The sequence below is a fragment of the Pieris rapae genome, chromosome 14 (assembly GCF_905147795.1).
Source record: "Pieris rapae chromosome 14, ilPieRapa1.1, whole genome shotgun sequence".
NCBI classification, from domain to species: Eukaryota; Metazoa; Arthropoda; class Insecta; order Lepidoptera; family Pieridae; genus Pieris; species Pieris rapae.
The window spans coordinates 4,263,840-4,283,831 of NC_059522.1; the positions used below are offsets into that span (position 1 = coordinate 4,263,840).

Below are 19,992 nucleotides of genomic sequence, written 5' to 3' on the forward strand. Positions count from 1 at the left end.
TTCATCATATTTTTAATCACTTTAAAAAACTGTTTTAGTGTAAGGTTATATGCTAACTGTGAAAAGTAAACTAACGCACACTAAACGGCTAAACACTGAGTAGAGAGAAGGGAAAGCGTCTATCCAAAATACGGCTACGTCTGCATGTTAGGCTGAGAAAGAGAAAGGGAAGCTAGACAGACTGGCGCCGTAACGCGTTACGTAACGATGCGGTTTACCCTTAAGGAATTATCACCTTAAAAATATTTAATGAGCATTATATTATTTTTCGGCGCTTACAAATGTAGCAATTAACTAAGCATTTACACACAAAAGGTTATTTTGCATGAGACTGTTTGCAGACATAATTATGAGGCTCAATTCTGGCCCCCAGTTTCTTGAAAACGCAAAATATATCAAATCTGTAAATAAGACCGGTATCTAAAGCATTAATAAACATATTATCAAATCACTGTATCACCAACATTGTTCTATTTACGAAGAAACATAATTTACTTATGTATTTGACGGCGACAAAGAAACAAGTGAACAATGAAAATACTAGAGAAATGTCTCCTCAAAGAAATCGTCAATAAAATTGTCGGAAATTGTAATTTAACATTGTTAAATTATGAAGATCAAGAAAATACAAAACAAATCGAAAATTACTTTGGACTCTTGATTCCATTAAAAATTGTTGGCCTCGACAATTTTGGTAAAGAAAAAGAAGTTAACGTTATTCTCAAATTGAAACCTAATAAAATTGATGATCGAATGAAAGCAGTATTAGAGTATTTATTTGAAACGGAACATTATCTGTATAGCAGATTGGTACCGATGTTTAGACAATTTAATGTTAATATAGATGAAATAATTCCAAAATGCTATTACGCTGACTTGCAATCGGAAAACGAAGTAATTGTCCTACAAGACATGACATATAAAGGCTACCGACGTTTCTCCGGTGACGGGTTTATGGATTACGATCACGTGCTTGTGTCCTTGAAAACTCTTGCTAAATTTCATTCATTTTCCTATATCTTATTGAAAAATGGTAAGAAACCAGACGACGATGATATGTTAAAACAGTACACAAATACCCATCCCGCAGAACTGAATCTGGCTTTAAAACTATCTTTGGATAACCATATAAAGTATTTTAATGGAAATAAATATGAATTTATAAAATCATTGAGGGAAAGGTATGACTTAATAAGAGGGGGCGTTGTAAAAGGACAGAAATGTCTTGTCTATGCCCATGGCGATTTTTGGAAAGAAAATATTCTATTGAAATACGAGGTTTGTGTTTTATATATGTATGTACATAATTTGAGTGATTTTGACACTTGTCTGTCTATATTACAAAATGTTATTTACTTACATATTGCATTAAATATATTAGTTATCTATAGTAATATTAAAAAAGAAGAAATATATTTATAACGAAATAACTGAAAAAGTACTGGCCCGATTTTAAAGAATTATTTTACCATTTAAATACTACATAATAATAATAATAGCCTTTATTCAGATACATTTTACATTATATATTTTATATACATTTAACAAATTTCCATTTTAATCCTCTTCTAGTGTATCTGTGTGCCCTTTTTTGGCAAAGGGATCCTCCAAATCCCGCCATTCCTTTATGCACTGTGCCACTCTCTGCCATGTATCACCTAAAATACTACATTATCAACGATTAATATATTTTTAAAATAATATCCCTACTAAAACTTTATGTTACCCGAGATGTAAAAAATGCCTATAAAAAATCTTTCACTGCATGCGCTGCGAAAACTATTGATGATAGAAAAAAAAAATACACAATGTTAAAGAACGTATCAATCTCTACAAAAAATGTTTAGAAAATAAATTTACCCCTTCGAGGCTGGAACGGGTCGTTAGTTAATTATATTTTAAACATTTTCCTAAATAACGTGTATGAAAACAGTTTTTAGGCGTTAAATACATTCAAGTACCTTACTTTTTATGAGTGTTTACTACCTTCTTTATTATTTAACATCTGTAGAAACATAATTAAGTGCTCACAAACCTTGTAATTAAAACATACATTGTTAAGAAATTTTATTAAATTTATCGTACATCAGGCTATTTCACATTGTTAAAAATGAAGTGGGTATAATAGTATTTGAATAGATTCTATAGTCACTAATAATGATCTAAAATGTTTATTTACATTTTTCCATAAAAATGTAATATTATGACTGTTTTTCCCGACTTAGTAGTTGTGTCTACCCATATTCAATCAAAGTGAAACCCATTGTCTCCCTATGCCTATTAATCCCTTATATGTTAAGACTAATTAATACTTTACAAATCACTATTATTTCAGGCAGGCAAACCCATACAGGCATGTATAGTTGACTTTCAAACAGTACAATATATGAGTGCATCACATGACTATCTCAACTTTCTTATATCCTGCACAGATACTGAAACCAGAAAGGAATATTTCGACGAATTCCTAACGACTTATCTCTCAACTGTTATCACAACATTACGTGAAATTGATGTGGAGATATCATCATTGAAGGAAGATTTCAAACATGATTTGGGACTAGTTGCTGAAAACTGTATTATTCGATCTTTTATGGCGTTTGCGCTGTGGTGTGGCTTGGAAGAAGGGGGTGATACCTTGTTGACGAGTAAAAATACGATAAACAAAAGCCAAGCTATTTCACGTTTTACAAAAATAATTGGTGATGTTCTGGATGATCTTAATCAGATGGGCTTGATAACATTGTAAGAAAAAATATTTGTCCCATGCAATAATTTAAAAATGAACGGTGGAAATATAGTCCCGAAACCAATGTGTCGTTTTAGGCCTTAGTTTAAGTTATTTATTGTATACAATAGCTTAAATGATGATGGACCTTAATCATCAGCTTGTTTCACCTTGATATTTTGTGACTGACTACAGCCATTGACGAATAAACGGTATAATATATAACACCAATTCGAGTTTAATTCCATGAGTACGACCGTGGTACACACGGTACCATCATACATTTGAAATAATGTATTATTATATAGAATAATACCATTAATGTAATATATATCAAACAACAATAATAAGCAATCTTAACTCGTCAAACTGATCTGTTTCGTAACTTGGAACAAATTATGCTCGAAATAATAATATGCTTAAAATTATTTTAAATCTATATAATAAGGAATACGCGAGTCTCGACCTATTCCAATTATCTCCAAGCCAGTCGAAAAGATATAATCAAATAAAATGGACTTTTAAGATCACATTAAAACGCACACTTAAATACCCTCTCACATACACCTCAATTAATAAATGAATAGTAATTTGTCTTGGTGAGTACATAATGGTCTTCGTATATATGGTGTAATCCGTTCTGGCTATATTTTTTAATCTACAAATTGTAAATATTGAATATAGTACCTAAATAAAATTTTAAAAAGCTGTGGATTATCAATAAACTGTTAAATAAATAAAACATTAAACAGAAATTGAAATAACTTTACTAATTAAAATTTTAAACATTATTTTGTTTTTATAAGGGATAAAAACATCATGCATTTGAATTATTTAGGTACTGGTACCTGTAATCAACGTGTTCTACAAAACGTTAAAATACAATTAATCGTGTCATAGATTAAACCTCGAACTACGAGTAAATTAATGTGTATTGAATGAAAGAAACATGTCACGTAGGCGAGAAGGACGCCTGAAGGTCACCAAAGATCAATGGTAGATCCTGGTCTGAATATTAACTAAACCACCCTTTTCATATCAACTACACTATGTTACACAATAAGATCGAATTTTCTATAGAGCCACGGATACAGTGGCGGATTTACATTTTTTCCTGTGACAAAGGCCTACTACCTACTCGTTGATTAAGAGTAAACGCTTTATCCAGTGAGTAAAAATCATCAAAACACTACATCAGTCTGAATTTAAAAAGGTTTATCCAATGTCACATACTTTCTTAAATCAATATTTAACTAATCGAATTTTCTTAGCAAAGTTATAAATAAGTTAGAATATAATCAAACTTATTTTTTTTGGTTTAATTTAAAAAATATTTTTTTAGCTTGCTAGTCCGTGGACTGTGAAATAGTGTTGCCCAAATGCAAGACCAAGACGAGACTTAGACCAGTCTTGGTATTGGTCTTGCGTCAATACACCTGGTCTTGATCTTGGTATTGGTATTGCGCTCTCAGTCTTGGTCTTGGTCTTGATCTTGCAGCAAGAGTCTCGCAAGTCTCGCAAGACTTGTAAATACCTATTAGCCTATTGCTATTTATTCGTCACTCATGATAAATTGTAAACATTCACTCCGAAAGCAATAAATAATATAGACTCGAAGCGAAACTCAATTGGAAATGACTGAAATTAAAATAAAAACTCATATTTATAAGCACACAAGCCGAAGACCGACAAAGAAAAATGCGGCATTCTTTGATAGATAGAATAAATCTTTGAAAGATTTAAAAACAGAAGTATCAAAAATAAAGTGTAGATAATTATGCAAATAATATTGTTTATTATGTTCCTTTTTTATTGGAACTAAACGTTGCCTGCTGTTTTTATGGAGGTTACTAGCTACTAGAGTAGATTCGATAGAAGTTGATAAACCGACACTGCAAATCTCGATTTTTGGAAATGTGTGATTTTAAAACCAAATGCGTAAAGCAATATGACGTCGCTCATATTTGGAGTTTTTCCACGTTTCAAGTTTGTTTAAATCACCCACTTCCAAATTTGCAGTGCAATGTCCTTCAAAAAGGTATAATAGGTATTAATAATAATACTTATTATTGGTATTAATGGTATTAATAATAAGTCCTTACGACTACAATCTTCCTTGCGAGGACAACATAATCTACGTCCGTTTTGAGCACCCGAAAACCTATTTTATTCTTTGGAACCATAGGCAGTGGCGGCGACCTTTGACATGAAAGCGACGCGACGGCGGCAACACAAAGTCTAGGACTAAATTTTTACCTCAAACAGTGTCAAATGCTGTGATACACTTGTTGCAAACCGCGGCGTCTTTGTCGGTAAATTATCAAATATGTAGGTATATAATACACCGACCGACCAATAGTTTAATCGCAGAACGTCACATTTTCCCAATCAACCTTGAACCTTAATTATCTAGCGATAAAGTTGAAAATCTGTTAAAGAAATTTGATACCGCCCAAATCTCAGTTTGTCCTAACTGCAAGACGCAAGAGTATTGCAGGCTTAAGTATTGTCTTGCTCAAGTCTTGCAGGCTGCAGTCTTGGTATTGGTCTTGCTACGATAAGGCGGTCTTGGTATTGGTATTGGTCTTGCAAAAATGCAAGAACAAGACCAAGACTGCAAGACCAAGACCGATTTTGGGCAACACTACTGTGAAATGTGTGTTTAAAATTTATTTTTATTTTATTTATTAACACTTCGTTGCATTGCAAAAAAGGTAAAAAAAATATATTAAACATAAATTAATGAAAAGCAACTGGCGGCCTTATCGCTTTAGAGCGATTTCTTCCAGACAATCACTGTGAGTAAAGGAAAAAACCACTGTGAGTATATTACATAAGGTATTTATATGTATTGAATATCAGGAGTATCTGTATAATGTAAAGTATGTATATATGAGAGTGTGAGACATAAGAACCTAACAACCCTACGGATCTTTAAGCCCTACAGACGTCATCTCTATATATTCACTATGTATATATCACATAAATAGTGAATATGGTACAGACATAAGGACGATATGTCTGTACCATTAGACCTAAGGTAACAGACGAAGCCCTGCGGGTAGGAAGGTCAAAGGTTCGAGGTGGTGATATCTCATAGCTATCGGAGAAGCTCACCACGATAATTAAAGGCTTCAAGTAGTCTTCGCCACTTGGGGAGAAATCCAGGAATGAATAAGACAGACAGACATAGACATATTGTTTGTAATAAATAATATGTCTATGTCTAATAAGACAGAGCAATATTCAAATCTGATTCATTGCTATAAAACAATATCTTTAATTCTTATTACACCTATTCACACATACTTGACATTATTCTAGACACACACACTTCAGACAACACACTTGAGCCGTGCCAGCAGCTGATCAATATTCAAATAAAATATAATTAAAATTGCTCATCAGCTGTTAAGATTTGGAACACACGTGATCCATGTCAGCAGTTGGTCAATGTTGAAATGAAATCTAAACAATATCTATGTGCTAATATAATAATTGTATGTATGTATTTGTAAAGTCCTCGTATTCTTGAACCTGCATATTATTTAAGATTATCGAAATAAGAATAATGCAATGACTATGAACGTGTATTAAGCAGTCGCCAATTTACGATTGAAAATTAGTAAATGATTTTGGCAGTAAAACACACCTTTCTATGCCATGATACATATACATATAATGGGAATGCTCGGATTATCAGGAAATATTCTGATCGAGTAAATTGACCGTTGATTATTATTGTTACTTAATTTGATTTGATCGTGGGGTCGAGGTGCCATCTTGACTTTGGACAGTACGTTCCGGGAACGCAGGATAGTTTCGATGTGCGTTGTGGCGATCAGACGTTGAACCAAGAAGAGTCCATGTGACTTGTGGTTGAGTAGATTGTGATGACAGATATATTCCCCATATTTCTGTACGCGGCTAAAACGTGGTCTGTGTGATATAAGGAAAGGCAGAAAATAGACGCTCTGAAATGTGGTTCTGGAGGAGAATACTTGGGGTTTCGTGGACCGAGTTTCGTATAAAAGTCTTCATATTTCAAGAACTCTGTAATAAGCAGCGTTTGTTTTCAACAGAACAATCTCGAATTCTTACATTCTTCGGACATGTATCTCGACGTGGTGACTAATTCATAGAACGCTTTGTCGTGCAGGGGAAGGAGGAAGGCACTACACCGCGTGGATGGTCACCTACGCGTTGAACTGATCAGACCTGCGAAGTCTACCGTAGAAGGTTCAATAAGTGAGAGCAGCAGGATGACCTCTAATAGACAACGATGGCGAAACTTCGAAAAGCGCAAGCGCATGCCCCTTCTAATACCACTACTACACAGCGATCATGACCTGATCATGTAAAGAAACTTGTGATTAAAAGAGAAATCGCGACCCTCAGCCCACTAAGCTTGCTTAAGACGTTATCTATACCGAGCGACATTACTCCGACATATATTGTATATATATATATATATATATATATATATACTAATTGTATTATTATTGAACTCATTTTCCCAAGGATATAATAATATGTCTTATAACATCAACACGTTATCTTATCTAACTAAATATAGCACTAAGGTAAAACAGCGTAAACAACTTAACAAAACTACAAATTTAAATTTGTAGTGAATTTCGTGAATTTGGATATTCTAGAGTTAGGTGGATAATAATAGGAAGTGCATAACCGGCGCAACGAATTGATGAATATTCATGAAGCAGTGCTGTCTACTCTAATTAAATTTGTACTAACTTTTCAAACCAATACAAAGCACCAAACCTTAACAAGACAGTTAAAATTTTAATAAACGAAAACAAAAGCGAATTTCTTGTCACAGACTTGACACAATAAAAACAGTAAACTGATTTATAATTACGTTATATTAAATGATTTAAATAACGACTTTTGCTATTCATATTGGATCAAAAATGACTAACACTACCTCAGGCTTAGATAATAATCCGTCTTAGGTAAATATAACTTAAAAGTGTTGGTTTTGTTTTGGCGTCATGATAAATAGTTCCTAGACCAAACGCACATGTAAAGCTACAAACGGTATTATTAATTAAATTGTACTTTATAGTAGGTAATTTTATTATGCGAGGTTTAAATGATCTCCCCATAAAAACTACACGAAATCGACACTAAAACAAAAGTAACATAATGTATCCTGCTTTTTTATTCATTTAACGTTTCTATTTCGCTATTTTGTTATAATCGGTTACAGAAAAATACATGTTATTTATTTGATATAAATACTACTCTTATTAGAGGCGATTAGTCAAGATTAATAAATTGTAACTATCTAACTTAGCATCTACTATGAATATGACGCTGACATCAAACGGCACTCTATTAATCAGTTTTAGAACCGACCGGATATTGAAACATGACAACTGACAGATATTGATTATCAATATCATGTACTATGTTAAAATTTACTTCATTACAGTATTATTACTTTTCTGTAAAAGTCTTTGTAAATTAACTGAAATTATTTTACGTTAATTTGACATATGCTATAAGTCCTTATTTATATCTTTAATTTTGGTATAGCCGCTAGATGACAATGCCTAAACTATCTCTATCAACCGATTTAAATTTAGAATACATTTCCGTAATCAATGTTGTTAAAAAGGCAGATTCACAACTCTTAATTTAACACAATTACCCGTTTATAGCTACGAAAATATTGCATGACATTAACTATTAAAGTGTCATTTCAGTAGTAAATACACTAAAATCAAACATTAATGTCACGCATTTAATCAATAATAATTGTGTGACTTTAAGCTGGTCAATATAACACGCACATTAAAAATATTATTTATTCGTAGACTCAATTTCAAGTAAAATAAATTAGGTGCAATGATTTATTTATGTATGCTTAATGAACTTCACTAATTATAGTGTTCTCGAGATTCTAGTCTAGAACTAACAAGTAAACTGCTAGTAGTTACGTTTAGTTTGCTGCTTTTGGACAACGTTCGGATTCACTTAAATGCCAACCAGTATTTAGGCACCTATTTCAATTCTCCTATCGCATGTTCTATTTTAGTACTTAGTCAATACTTGCAAGAGAGCCCGTTTATTAAATGCCATTACATAACGTGGATATTTTCGGATATTTTAATGATACTTCGTTTCATAACGAAACATCGAGATAAAAATATGATGTTTATTAACACGCGTTAACCAAAAACAAGTGAATGTGAATTTCTAGGAATGAACGAACAACATTTTTCTTGTGAATAAAACATTCAAGCATATGTGACGTTCTAGCTTATTAATTAATATACTATTCTTTATGGATGTTAATGATTTCCTGATGTATGAATTGGTTCGGAAATATTTCAGTAGGCAGCTGGTTCCACAAAGTGGTGGTGCGTGAATGCATTTTGACGAGACGGGATATTGCGTGCTAACTAGTAACAACCTCACCTGCTTTCTTTCAATTCGGGTGCTTAGACACGGCGGACGTGTGATAATTAGTCTTAGATTGGTTTGTTTTTATAAATTAAATATTATCTTAATTGTGAAGACTATAAAATTAAGTTGTGTAAAAATTTAAAATATGACTCGAACAGTACCACACAGTATACGGAGTAGGTGAAAAGAAATGACTTTAGATAACAAAAAACATTAACAATGGACTTCCGCTCACCAGAGATTGTACAAAATGTATAAATGAAAGTAAAGAATGAAAACAACCTTTATTTACATTTATCAAAAATTACAGTCTTTTACCAGCACTAAATTCTAGTTATCAGATGCAACTAAATGCTTCCATTAGTTTGCATCTTGTCGTTAATCGTTCGATTAAGCGAGCACGGCGTTGGGAAATTTAATTCCAAGCTATTTAAAAGAGCCTGTTACCTGATGATTGCAGGTTAAATTAAGTTAAGCATAAGAAGAGCGATTACTTTCGGTTATGGAATGTGTAACTACTATGTTGCGTTTAAAAGAAGGGATTATGACCCATCCCTGCAAGTACTGGACCCGATCTCCCCTAGCTATTTGTAAATGCGTATGGCCCGGTCTCTGAAACATGCTTGCTGTGTCAAGCATATATATGTATACTAGTGACCCGCCCCGGCTTCGCACGGGTGCAATGCTGATACTAAATACACTACAGAAAATCTGTGAACGTTGTATATAAAAATGTGGGTTATCCATAAGAGATAGACATATACCATCATGGACTCTTCTGTAGACCTTTTCAATGTGTACAATACTTAGTACATTATTTTGATAAAACTCGTAGGGTTCAGCCTGCGTTTGCAATGTAAGCGGAAAAAATGTAATTATTTACGACATCACATTAGAAACCTCAAAAATAACAGTACTTCTCCACTATTTAATGGATGTTATTATACATATAAACCTTCCTCTTGAATCACTCTATCTATTAAAAAACCGCATCAAAATGCGTTGCGTAGTTTCAAAGATTTAATTAAAAGATTATAATATAATATTATAGATTATAATATTATAGATTTAAAAGATTGATTAGCATACAAGGGACATAGGGACAGAGGGACAGAGAAAGCAACTTTGTTTTATACTATGTAGTATCATTTATAATAAATACATATCTCTTGTGTAATTACGTTCTACTTCGCACATTATATAATTCTTAATGATATCAGAAGTGTCATCGACTTTTCAATGCCTTTCATAAATATATCGTAAAATCTGTGTATTTTCCTAAGTAACCATGTTTATAGTACTACGGGTCCACTACGAGATGCTCCGCTGTCTCATTTATGGCGAACCACTTTATGGCCCATAAAATGGTCTACTGGTGTTCATTTGTCGATTCTACGCATTTTATGTATTGCCAACACCTGTCCTATAAAATATATTTTATTCTTACAACTCGTATAAACTTTATTGCTTTTTTGAGTTTTTATTGGAGACTAGTTATATCAAATTATCTGTGACATGAATCTTTAATTTTTCGTTTTCCAGCGATTTAATATGCAAATTGTGCAAAAGGTATATGATTTTTAAATCTGGTACGTCAACAGAAACGTAATATATAGTTTTATACAGTAACAATAATATTCCAGTGAGGTAACTTTTGTTATCCCTAAGTCAAAACCTGATAAACACATAAGCATTTTTAGAGACTGAAAGTAAAATTTACATATTTATTTTATAAATAATTCTAATATAATAACTAACCTTGAAATATAATAACTAAAATATATATTATTGAAAGGAGTCATATAATTGGACATATAATGAGAAATGTATTATTAGATTGTTCCTCTTTTATAAGTCTAGTAAATACGTAAGTAACTATACTATATATTTAAAATATTCTATCTATTAAGGATTAGCTTTCATAACATCACATTCCAAAATATCGAAATAAAATTTTACTAATGATTGTTACCTCGTACATTTTTAAACATACTAAAAAAGTTGTATATGTAGGTATGGTTTTAATTTTAAATATGGCTGGTTACATCATTAAAAGCAACAAATTCCTACTCTCTGTACTAATCAATCAAGTATCACTAATAAAACAGTAATTTGTAATAATTAATTAATTTTAATGTGTAGGTCACATAAAGCAAATAATATAAATTATATTGAATGAAAGCTACGTTCGTAACACTTGTTTTAATCATATATGTGCCCTTAGACCTTTCAAGGTGAAGAACACATTGAAAATTTCATGAAAAACGTTTACATGGCTACAATCATCTTGTCAAACATTGAATTATAGCGGTAGGCGTCATTTAGGTACGTCATTCCGCATATCGCATTTGCCCCGGAAGGTCCTGAAGTTATTATGTCCCTTTATACCAGTAATATCTTATACCCACAAATACCGAATGGGTGGGCGTATCAAATGGAAAATAAACCGAAGAACAAAGTCATTTTCTTGGACGTCACACCAGCACGTAGTCCATACATAGTAAGACCCACCTCGAAGAACTCCATAATACCTGTAAAAGATAACTTAATTATACCAGAGATATACAAAGATATCGTTTACGAAAATATAAAGCCCGTTTTTACTTTATTGCGAATGATGGGCGTGCTACCAATCACTCGGTCCTCTCCAGATAAAAACCAGTTTAATATAGCGTCCCCTTCTATGCTATACTCTGTGTTTTTGTATCTATGTTTGATTGGCTATGTTCTCTACCTGTCTCTAAATAAAGTGCAAATATTGAGGACGGCTGAGGGGAAATTCGAGGAGGCTGTGATTGAGTATCTCTTCACTGTATACCTATTTCCAATGTTGGCGATACCGATTATGTGGTATGAGACCCGGAAAATTGCTGAAATACTAAACGGATGGCTTGATTTTGAGGTATTTTGTATATTAATTTACTTTTTGCCTTTTCACATATTTAAATATACTATATTTTACAGGATTCTATAATTCTTTATTATAAATTTAATATGATAAAAAGGACTATGATGAAATAGACGTAACGACAGAATCTTTTGTAATTTTAAATGCTTGAACAGTATAATTAAAACTACATACAAGATAAAATATAATTTAGTACGTTTGTAGTAAAAACGGATAACTTTTGTTGAAAAGTACTAATTCTCTTAAATTTAATGCAACAAGGAAGTTAAATCCTTTAATTAAACCAAAGAAAGTTCGAGTTGATACAATCCACTTCTGCGAATCTTACTAAATTCAGACAATAATTTAAATAAGTAATTATTTTGAATTTATATTTCAAGAAAGATATAGAGTCATCCATTTCTTTAATTTTTGTAACAACATAAAAATATACTAAAAAATGTAAATGGCTTTTTTTAATTGTGTTAGTCTATTGGTGAAGCGAATATCAAGACTGTAATTAACACATACAAATGCAAATTATAATAAATGGTTAATGAATCAATAGCAAGGAAACTTATATATTTCAGAAACTATTCAAGTCCACGTTAACACGCGAGCATGGATAGATAAACCTTAATACGCTAGTTCGAGCTTTATTAAACTCTTTAAAATTTTCAGCTGGCGTACAAAACGCTGTCCGGCCGAATTCTGCCAATTAAACTTTACAAAAAAGCTCTGGCCATTGCTGTTATAATACCCATACTTTCCACAACATCTGTAATTATCACTCACGTAACAATGGTACATTTTAAAATGATGCAGATGCTGCCATATATATTTTTGGAAATTCTGACATATATTCTGGGCGGATATTGGTATTTACTTTGCGAGTCGTTGAGTGTTTGTGCCAATATTTTAGCCGAAGATTTTCAGAAGGTATAATCTTATTTTTAACCTATATTCAATGTTCTTTTATAAATTAACAGTTAGTTAAGGTGTTAAGTAAAGATTTCAGTTTATCATTGAATAAATGTAAGATAGTTTCTTTTTAGTTCGTTACTTCAGTCGTTAACTACTCGGGTCATTAATTTCTTAGCTGAATTGCAATGTCCCTTGATATAGGTTATTATTAACACATCATTGAAGGTAATTAAGTGGCAACGTTAAGTACGGTTAATTAGTTGGTATATAATATTAATTTAAGATTGTTTTGCATTGTTAGGCCCCAGAAAGTCTATGTGGATATTTTTATTTTATTTTATTTTCACATTAAGGTACAGAAACAGAAAACAGACTGACTACATACATAAAATTATTACATACTAAACAACATTTAAAAATCTGACTTCCAGTTATATCTGTACACAGCATTTACACTAAATATCAACTAAACAACATACACATATCAAACCGAATGACAAAAAAATAAAAAATAAAGGAAAAAATATATATATACATACACACACACACATGTATATACATATACATTAATCAATTAAATTAGTAATTAAGGTTACAAGTATTTACTATGAACTATCTTTTTAAATTTACAAATATTATTGTGAAAAATATCAACCTCAGCACACACAGCATTATAATATTTGCACATTCTTACGAGCGGAGCATTCTGGGAAACATTGTTATCAGTCATAGGTATAACAAATAATTCCTGGATTGGCGCACAGAACGCGCACAGATAATAATGGCGCACAGAACGCGTCGGCACCTTGATCTCCAGCCTCTCCAAAAGGCAGGTGTCAGATGAGCCATTTGCTATTTTATGCAAAGTGCATAGGTCGCTCACCCACCTCCTCCTTTCAAGACTAACCATTTGAAAGTGGGCAAGACGCTGGTCATATTGGTTTATTTTTCGCCTAAGACCATACTTATAGCACAATGCTCTGACAAACCGCCTTTGTATAGCCTCCAATCTATCTATATGAGTTTGGTATATCGGGGTCCATACCGCCGAACAATACTCAACTATGGTTCTCACGAGAGAGCTGTATAAGATAATCAAGGAGTCGGCTCGCCTGAATGGTTTAGCAGTTCTAAGGATAAACGATAGCATCCGGTTAGCTCTACTACATATATCATTGTAATGAGGTCTAAAAGACATAGCAGAGTCAAATAGCACTCCCAAGTCACGAATCACCTCAACTCTATCAACTAGAATACCCTTAACATTATATTTATACTGGATAGGGTTCCTACTTTTTGTAAACGTTATAACTCGGCACTTCTCAATATTCAGAACCATAAAGTTTTCATCACACCAAGCAGAGATAGTATTAATATCCAATTGTAAGGTCTCACAATCTCTTTCATCGGATATACGTCTGAAGACTTTAATGTCATCTGCATATGCCAAACATTCACTGCTTATTTTGCTAAGCAAGTCATTCACAAATAACAAAAAGAGTAAAGGACCCAGCTTCGATCCCTGGGGCACGCCCGATGTTGCTAAAAAAGGCACAGATTCGTAACCACTCAGAGCAACCAGTTGGGTACGGTTCAAAAGGTAAGAACTTAACCATCTATATAAGTTCCCATGAATCCCCACATGCTGAGCCTTCACAAGCAATGCAAAATGGTCCACTCTATCAAAAGCTTTTGAGAAATCGGTATATATAGCGTCCACCTGCTTTTTATCATTAAATGATGAACATAAATAAGTAGAATAGCATAAAAGATTAGAGTTGGTTGACCTTCCAGTAACAAATCCATGCTGTCGTGGGCTCAATATATGTTTAAGATGGTTATACATATGGGTATAGATGAAACCCTCGAATATCTTAGCAAATAAGTCTAGAATACAGATAGGTCTATAATTCAAAACATCACCTTTGTCTCCAGATTTATACACTGGTGTAACTTTGGCTATCTTCCATAGGCTAGGAAATACTCCCTCGTGCAAAGATTTCTCAAATATAATCAATAACGGTGTAACAAGAGCAGTAGCGCAAAAACGAACAAAAATAGGTGGAATCCCGTCAAAGCCAGCACCCTTAGAGAGATCGACACTTTGTAACTTTTTTAACAATTCCTCTCTAGTTATCTGTAAATTACCAATAGAGAAGTTTGATGACGGAAAGCTAGGAAAGTAATTATTTGTGGTATTAGAAGAGTAAATTGATGAGAAATGACTAGCAAACAGGTTTACAATATCTTCACCCGTAGTACCAACTTTGTCTTGATAACACATTCGACCAGGAATATTATTGGTGATACGTTTAGATTTTGTGTAGCGCCAAAAAGCTTTTATGTTGAGTTTAACATCCTCTTCAATTCGTTCCATATACGTTCTGAAGCACCTCTTAATAACTTCTTTAGTTCTAGTTCTGAGCATAGAGAACTCGTCATAGTCCCTTGGGTTACCAAATCGCTTATATCTAATATGAGCTTTGTTTTTAGATGTAAGCAATTTAATTAAATTTTTGGAATACCATTGCGGATATTTATTGTTTGGACCATTAGACTTAGGAGTATATTTTTCTATGATTGAATGTATATTGTTGTAAAATAACAGAACAAATTCGTCACATCCCATATTAAATGAATATTCAGCCCAATCAATTTTCAATATATCCTTTCTGCAGCTTTCATAGTCAGTTTTACGAAAACATAGTTTTTTAAGCAATGTGTGCTGAATCAATGTAGAAGGAGTGGTTTGAAGTATGAGTTCAAATGTCGGATGGTTCTCATCTAGACGGCTCATGTGTAAAGTCGGTAAAATTGTAAATAAGTCTGGACAGTCAGTTATAACTAGATCTAGTATTCGACCCTTATAGTTTTTATTGAAATTTAGCTGTCGCAACATAGTAACATCGAATAGGTCACACAAAGCTTTTGACTTTTCACAGCAATTGTTCAGAGGACAGCCAGTTTCAGTTGACCAGAGAACATTACCAAGATTAAAATCACCCAATATACAAGTCCTGTGATCAGACATGTCACCAACTATGCGACCACATTTCTGAATAAAATCGCAAGCTGCATTTGACGATAAATATCCAGGCAGATATGCAATACATAGATTCATAGTAAAATCGCCATTCAATGTGACTTGTACCCACAAGTCCTCAACACAGTCAGACTGCCAGTCATCTCTCAACAAAATTTTGAGTTTCTTAGAATAAGCAATTAGTACACCACCTCCATGATCCTTACCATACCGTCGACAAAATCCAGGATCACGATCTCTACGTACCACACAATATCTGTCATCGAACAGTTCAGATGAAAATACATCGGCATCTAGCCAAGTCTCGCATAAACATATTATATCAAAGTTATTACACAATACACTATTATAAATATCAACAGTCTTGCTCTTCATACCTCTTATGTTCTGATAGTAGATTGAGAGAGACATTTTAGCTATTAATTAGTATTTATTTTTACCCGTTATGGGTACTTGAATATGCACTGATGGTATTAACTTATTAGAGCAAGGCTTTTGTTATTCTTAATCAATATATACTTAGAATCAATAGTTTTTCGAACGTATATACCTATGTATGAGTATGTGGATGATTTATTAATGCCATAAGCCCGAAAATATTATCTTACTGGAGATCGAACCCAGGACCTCCGATGTAAACGCAATTTTTACGTCATGTAGATTAAGGTTTAATTATATGTAGTATAGAAGTTAGGAAAGACACATTAAGTCTTGGTAATAGGTTTAAGTGTAATAAATAGACATTCCAATACAAAAGATTAGTTAAACAAAGCAGTTAAGAATGGAAAGCTGAAACTGAAAGAACTTTATTGCCCTCATTTAAAATTTTAAACCGCTTTGGCTAGTCTGAGAATCGTGAAACCTGAAAACATTTAAGGAATTTAAAAGCTTTCAGGCCCGTAGTCTGGTCGAATTAGGGCGAGTTAAGTAAGGAAAAGTATTACAATTTATAAAAAAAATTAGTATAATACTTCAGTTTTTTTTAATATTATCCTACCTTCAGGTTAAAGCGAAGCATAACACGAAGAAACTGCTATAAAATAGTTTTACTTGTGTAGTTTAAAAGACGATTGTTATTATCCCTGACTTATTCATATATAAAAACTTTATTTGTAAATTTTGTTTCTCGTTAAGGCCCGTGAACTGAAATTAATTAATTTACCAAATTTAAATTCGTGTAATTTATTTATTCCAGAAATACACACATTATCTTTACAGCCTATGCCAATACGACAATGTGGAGAAACATTTAATTAAATATAATAATATACATAAAAAGAGTTAGGATGTTAAGAGTTAAACTCACTTTTACATCTATAAGTGATGAGCATAAATATAAACATTTCATTAATAAGCGAAGCAATTAATTTCGTTTCAGGCCCTACATCACATCGGCCCCGCCGGCAAAGTTGCGGAATACCGCGCCCTCTGGCTTCGTTTAAGCAAACTGGCCAGAGACACTGGCATCGCAAACTGTTACACTTTTACCTTTGTCAACCTTTACCTTTTTCTAATTATAACTCTGTCTATTTACGGGCTTTTGAGTCAAATTTCAGAGGGTTTTGGAACTAAGGATATAGGATTGGCACTCACGGCTTTTTGCAGTATTTTCTTACTATTTTTCATATGCGATGAAGCGCACTATGCGTCACAGAATGTAAGTTCCCAGAGTTTACTGCTAAATGGAATATACAATTTAAAAGTTAGGTCTCCAAACTATAATATTTTTGTATGTAAAGCTAATTATTATGACAATGAACTGCATTAAATTTTGTAATTTGGATATACCCGAGTCCTTGAAGGACATGCAACGCAATTGTAATGTAATAAGTATGTGTATGTGTATACATATTTGTCGTCTACCAGGTGCGCACAAATTTTCAAAAGAAACTGTTAATGGTTGAATTATCTTGGATGAATACTGACGCCCAAACTGAAGTGAATATGTTTCTCAGAGCTACGGAAATGAACCCGTCACAGATCAGCCTTGGAGGATTCTTTGATGTCAATAGGAATTTATTTAAATCGGTAATATTTATATATTATACTAGCTGATCTGGCAAACGTCCTTTTGCCATGTATATCATTTAAAATAAAAAATTGGGTTTGGTTGTAAAGGGTTGAACATTCAGGGTTATATGTATTTACTAATGCTGTATCATAAAAAAATTAAAAAGAAAAAAGTTACCTAAAATGGAAAAAAAAACTAGGGGTGGATTACCCTTAACATTTAGGGGGATGAAAAATAGATGATGTCCGATTCTCAGACCTACTCAATATGCACACAAAATTTCATGAGAATCGGGAATGCCGTTTCGGAGGAGTTTAACCACAAACGCGACACGATAATTTTATATATGAGATAAATACCACGATCTCGAACGCCACTTAATTAGCAATTGGCTAAATTGACAAGAATAACTTTAAAAATTCATAAAGTAATATAAATATAGATATTAAAATACGCCTGCAATTTATAAGTAAAAAATTACTGCATTAGTGCTACAATCACAGGTCGTTGTCTCGAATTTCTGTATCAGTTTGCTTCATCATTTGGTTTTATAGGTCATTTATATATCTGTGGTCATAGATCAGTCAATGAAAAGTATACTACTCGCACTCAGTATAACTTTTCATATTCTATCCTATGGCTACAGATATTTATATTACATATATAGTTTATACCACCTAAATGCATTTCATGTTAGCTTTTCTAGTTGATAAAATTCATAGTAGAACTCATTAATTATTTCTCAGCTCCTTGCAACAATGGTGACATATTTAGTGGTTCTTCTGCAGTTTCAAATCAGTATTCCAGACGAAAGTATGCAAACAGAAAATGACGATACTGAAAGCGGCAATGATACTTTCAATAAGGACACAACATTTACGACTAGTACTACTACTGTAGCCAGTACAATTCTTACGACATTAGCTAAGAAAATAAAGAAAAATTAAAAACTTTTAGTTATATCTGTCTTTACTATGTTGTTTTATTAAATAATTATATATTGATAATAAACATATAACAATTCTTTATAATACAAAATACAATATCGTTACATACACAAAGTATTGTGAGGATAATGACTTAATTGCAAGTATTAAACTTGCGGCCAGCCTTCAGCTTTTTCACCACACTGCCTTGTTTTAATTATCATTTTGTATTTCATATTAAATAAATCCCACTATGTCGTTCAATTGAAATTGTATTACGGGTTCTTACAGAAAGGCCGTACAAATTTGGCTATCGAGAACAACAAGAATTCTTTTGCTATCGCGTAATTTTTGATGGGATAGACTAGCGGCTATAACAATTAATTAAAACGTAAATAATAATTGTGTTTATTGTATATAAAAAAATATATAAATCGAATTACCTATAATATAAATCAAATTACTAATCATATAAATCAAATTACGATACCCGGTGCTTACAAGCACAGGCGATTCTCTTAAGATAAGATTTGTGGCAATACGTTAGTGGTGAAAAAACGTTAGTGGCAACTGCAACTGCGACTACATTTTTAACACAAATGACAAACTTTATACAAAGGATCGCTACAAAATAAGTTTTTCTGACACATTATAATCGAATAATCTAACTTCTGCTCTGCAATTAAAGCAAAATTCCGAACCACGGCTATAGGATTATATTTGAAAAGAAACAAGTCAATGTCACAAAAGGCGGGAAAAAGTGTAGCCCATTTGAGAATGAATCAATGGCCGGATTAAAGTATTTCGTAACATTTATTGACGATTATACAAGATACTGCTATGAATATTTCTTAAAAGAAAATAGCGAAGTAATCGATAAATTCAAGGAATATAAAGTTGAACTTTTTCATTAGAAGAAAATTCTAAATCTGCAATGTGATAATGGAGGCGAATACAGGTTTAGGAAGTTCTTACTTTAGGAGATGTTTGGTTGTAGATAAATAAAACTCCCTAATAACTTGCCGAGAAGAGGTTGAAGAT

The 19,992-nt window shown here is 32.6% G+C and overlaps 2 protein-coding genes across 2 annotated transcripts; both read left to right on the forward strand.

Annotated features, from left to right (window-relative positions):
• The first annotated feature begins 381 nt into the window (after positions 1-381).
• LOC110995374 lies at positions 382-2,959 on the forward strand. The gene is made up of 2 exons (XM_022262513.2): positions 382-1,278; positions 2,336-2,959. Exons 1-2 carry the CDS (start codon positions 532-534, stop codon positions 2,747-2,749), a joined length of 1,161 nt encoding a protein of 386 aa, XP_022118205.2. The 5' UTR covers positions 382-531; the 3' UTR covers positions 2,750-2,959.
• An 8,575-nt stretch (positions 2,960-11,534) lies between these two features.
• Positions 11,535-18,997, forward strand: LOC110995379 (gustatory and odorant receptor 24). Its single transcript, XM_022262520.2, has 5 exons — positions 11,535-12,062; positions 12,729-12,986; positions 17,393-17,671; positions 17,881-18,042; positions 18,772-18,997. Exons 1-5 carry the CDS (start codon positions 11,535-11,537, stop codon positions 18,970-18,972), a joined length of 1,428 nt encoding a protein of 475 aa, XP_022118212.2. The 3' UTR covers positions 18,973-18,997.
• Positions 18,998-19,992: the final 995 nt, after the last annotated feature.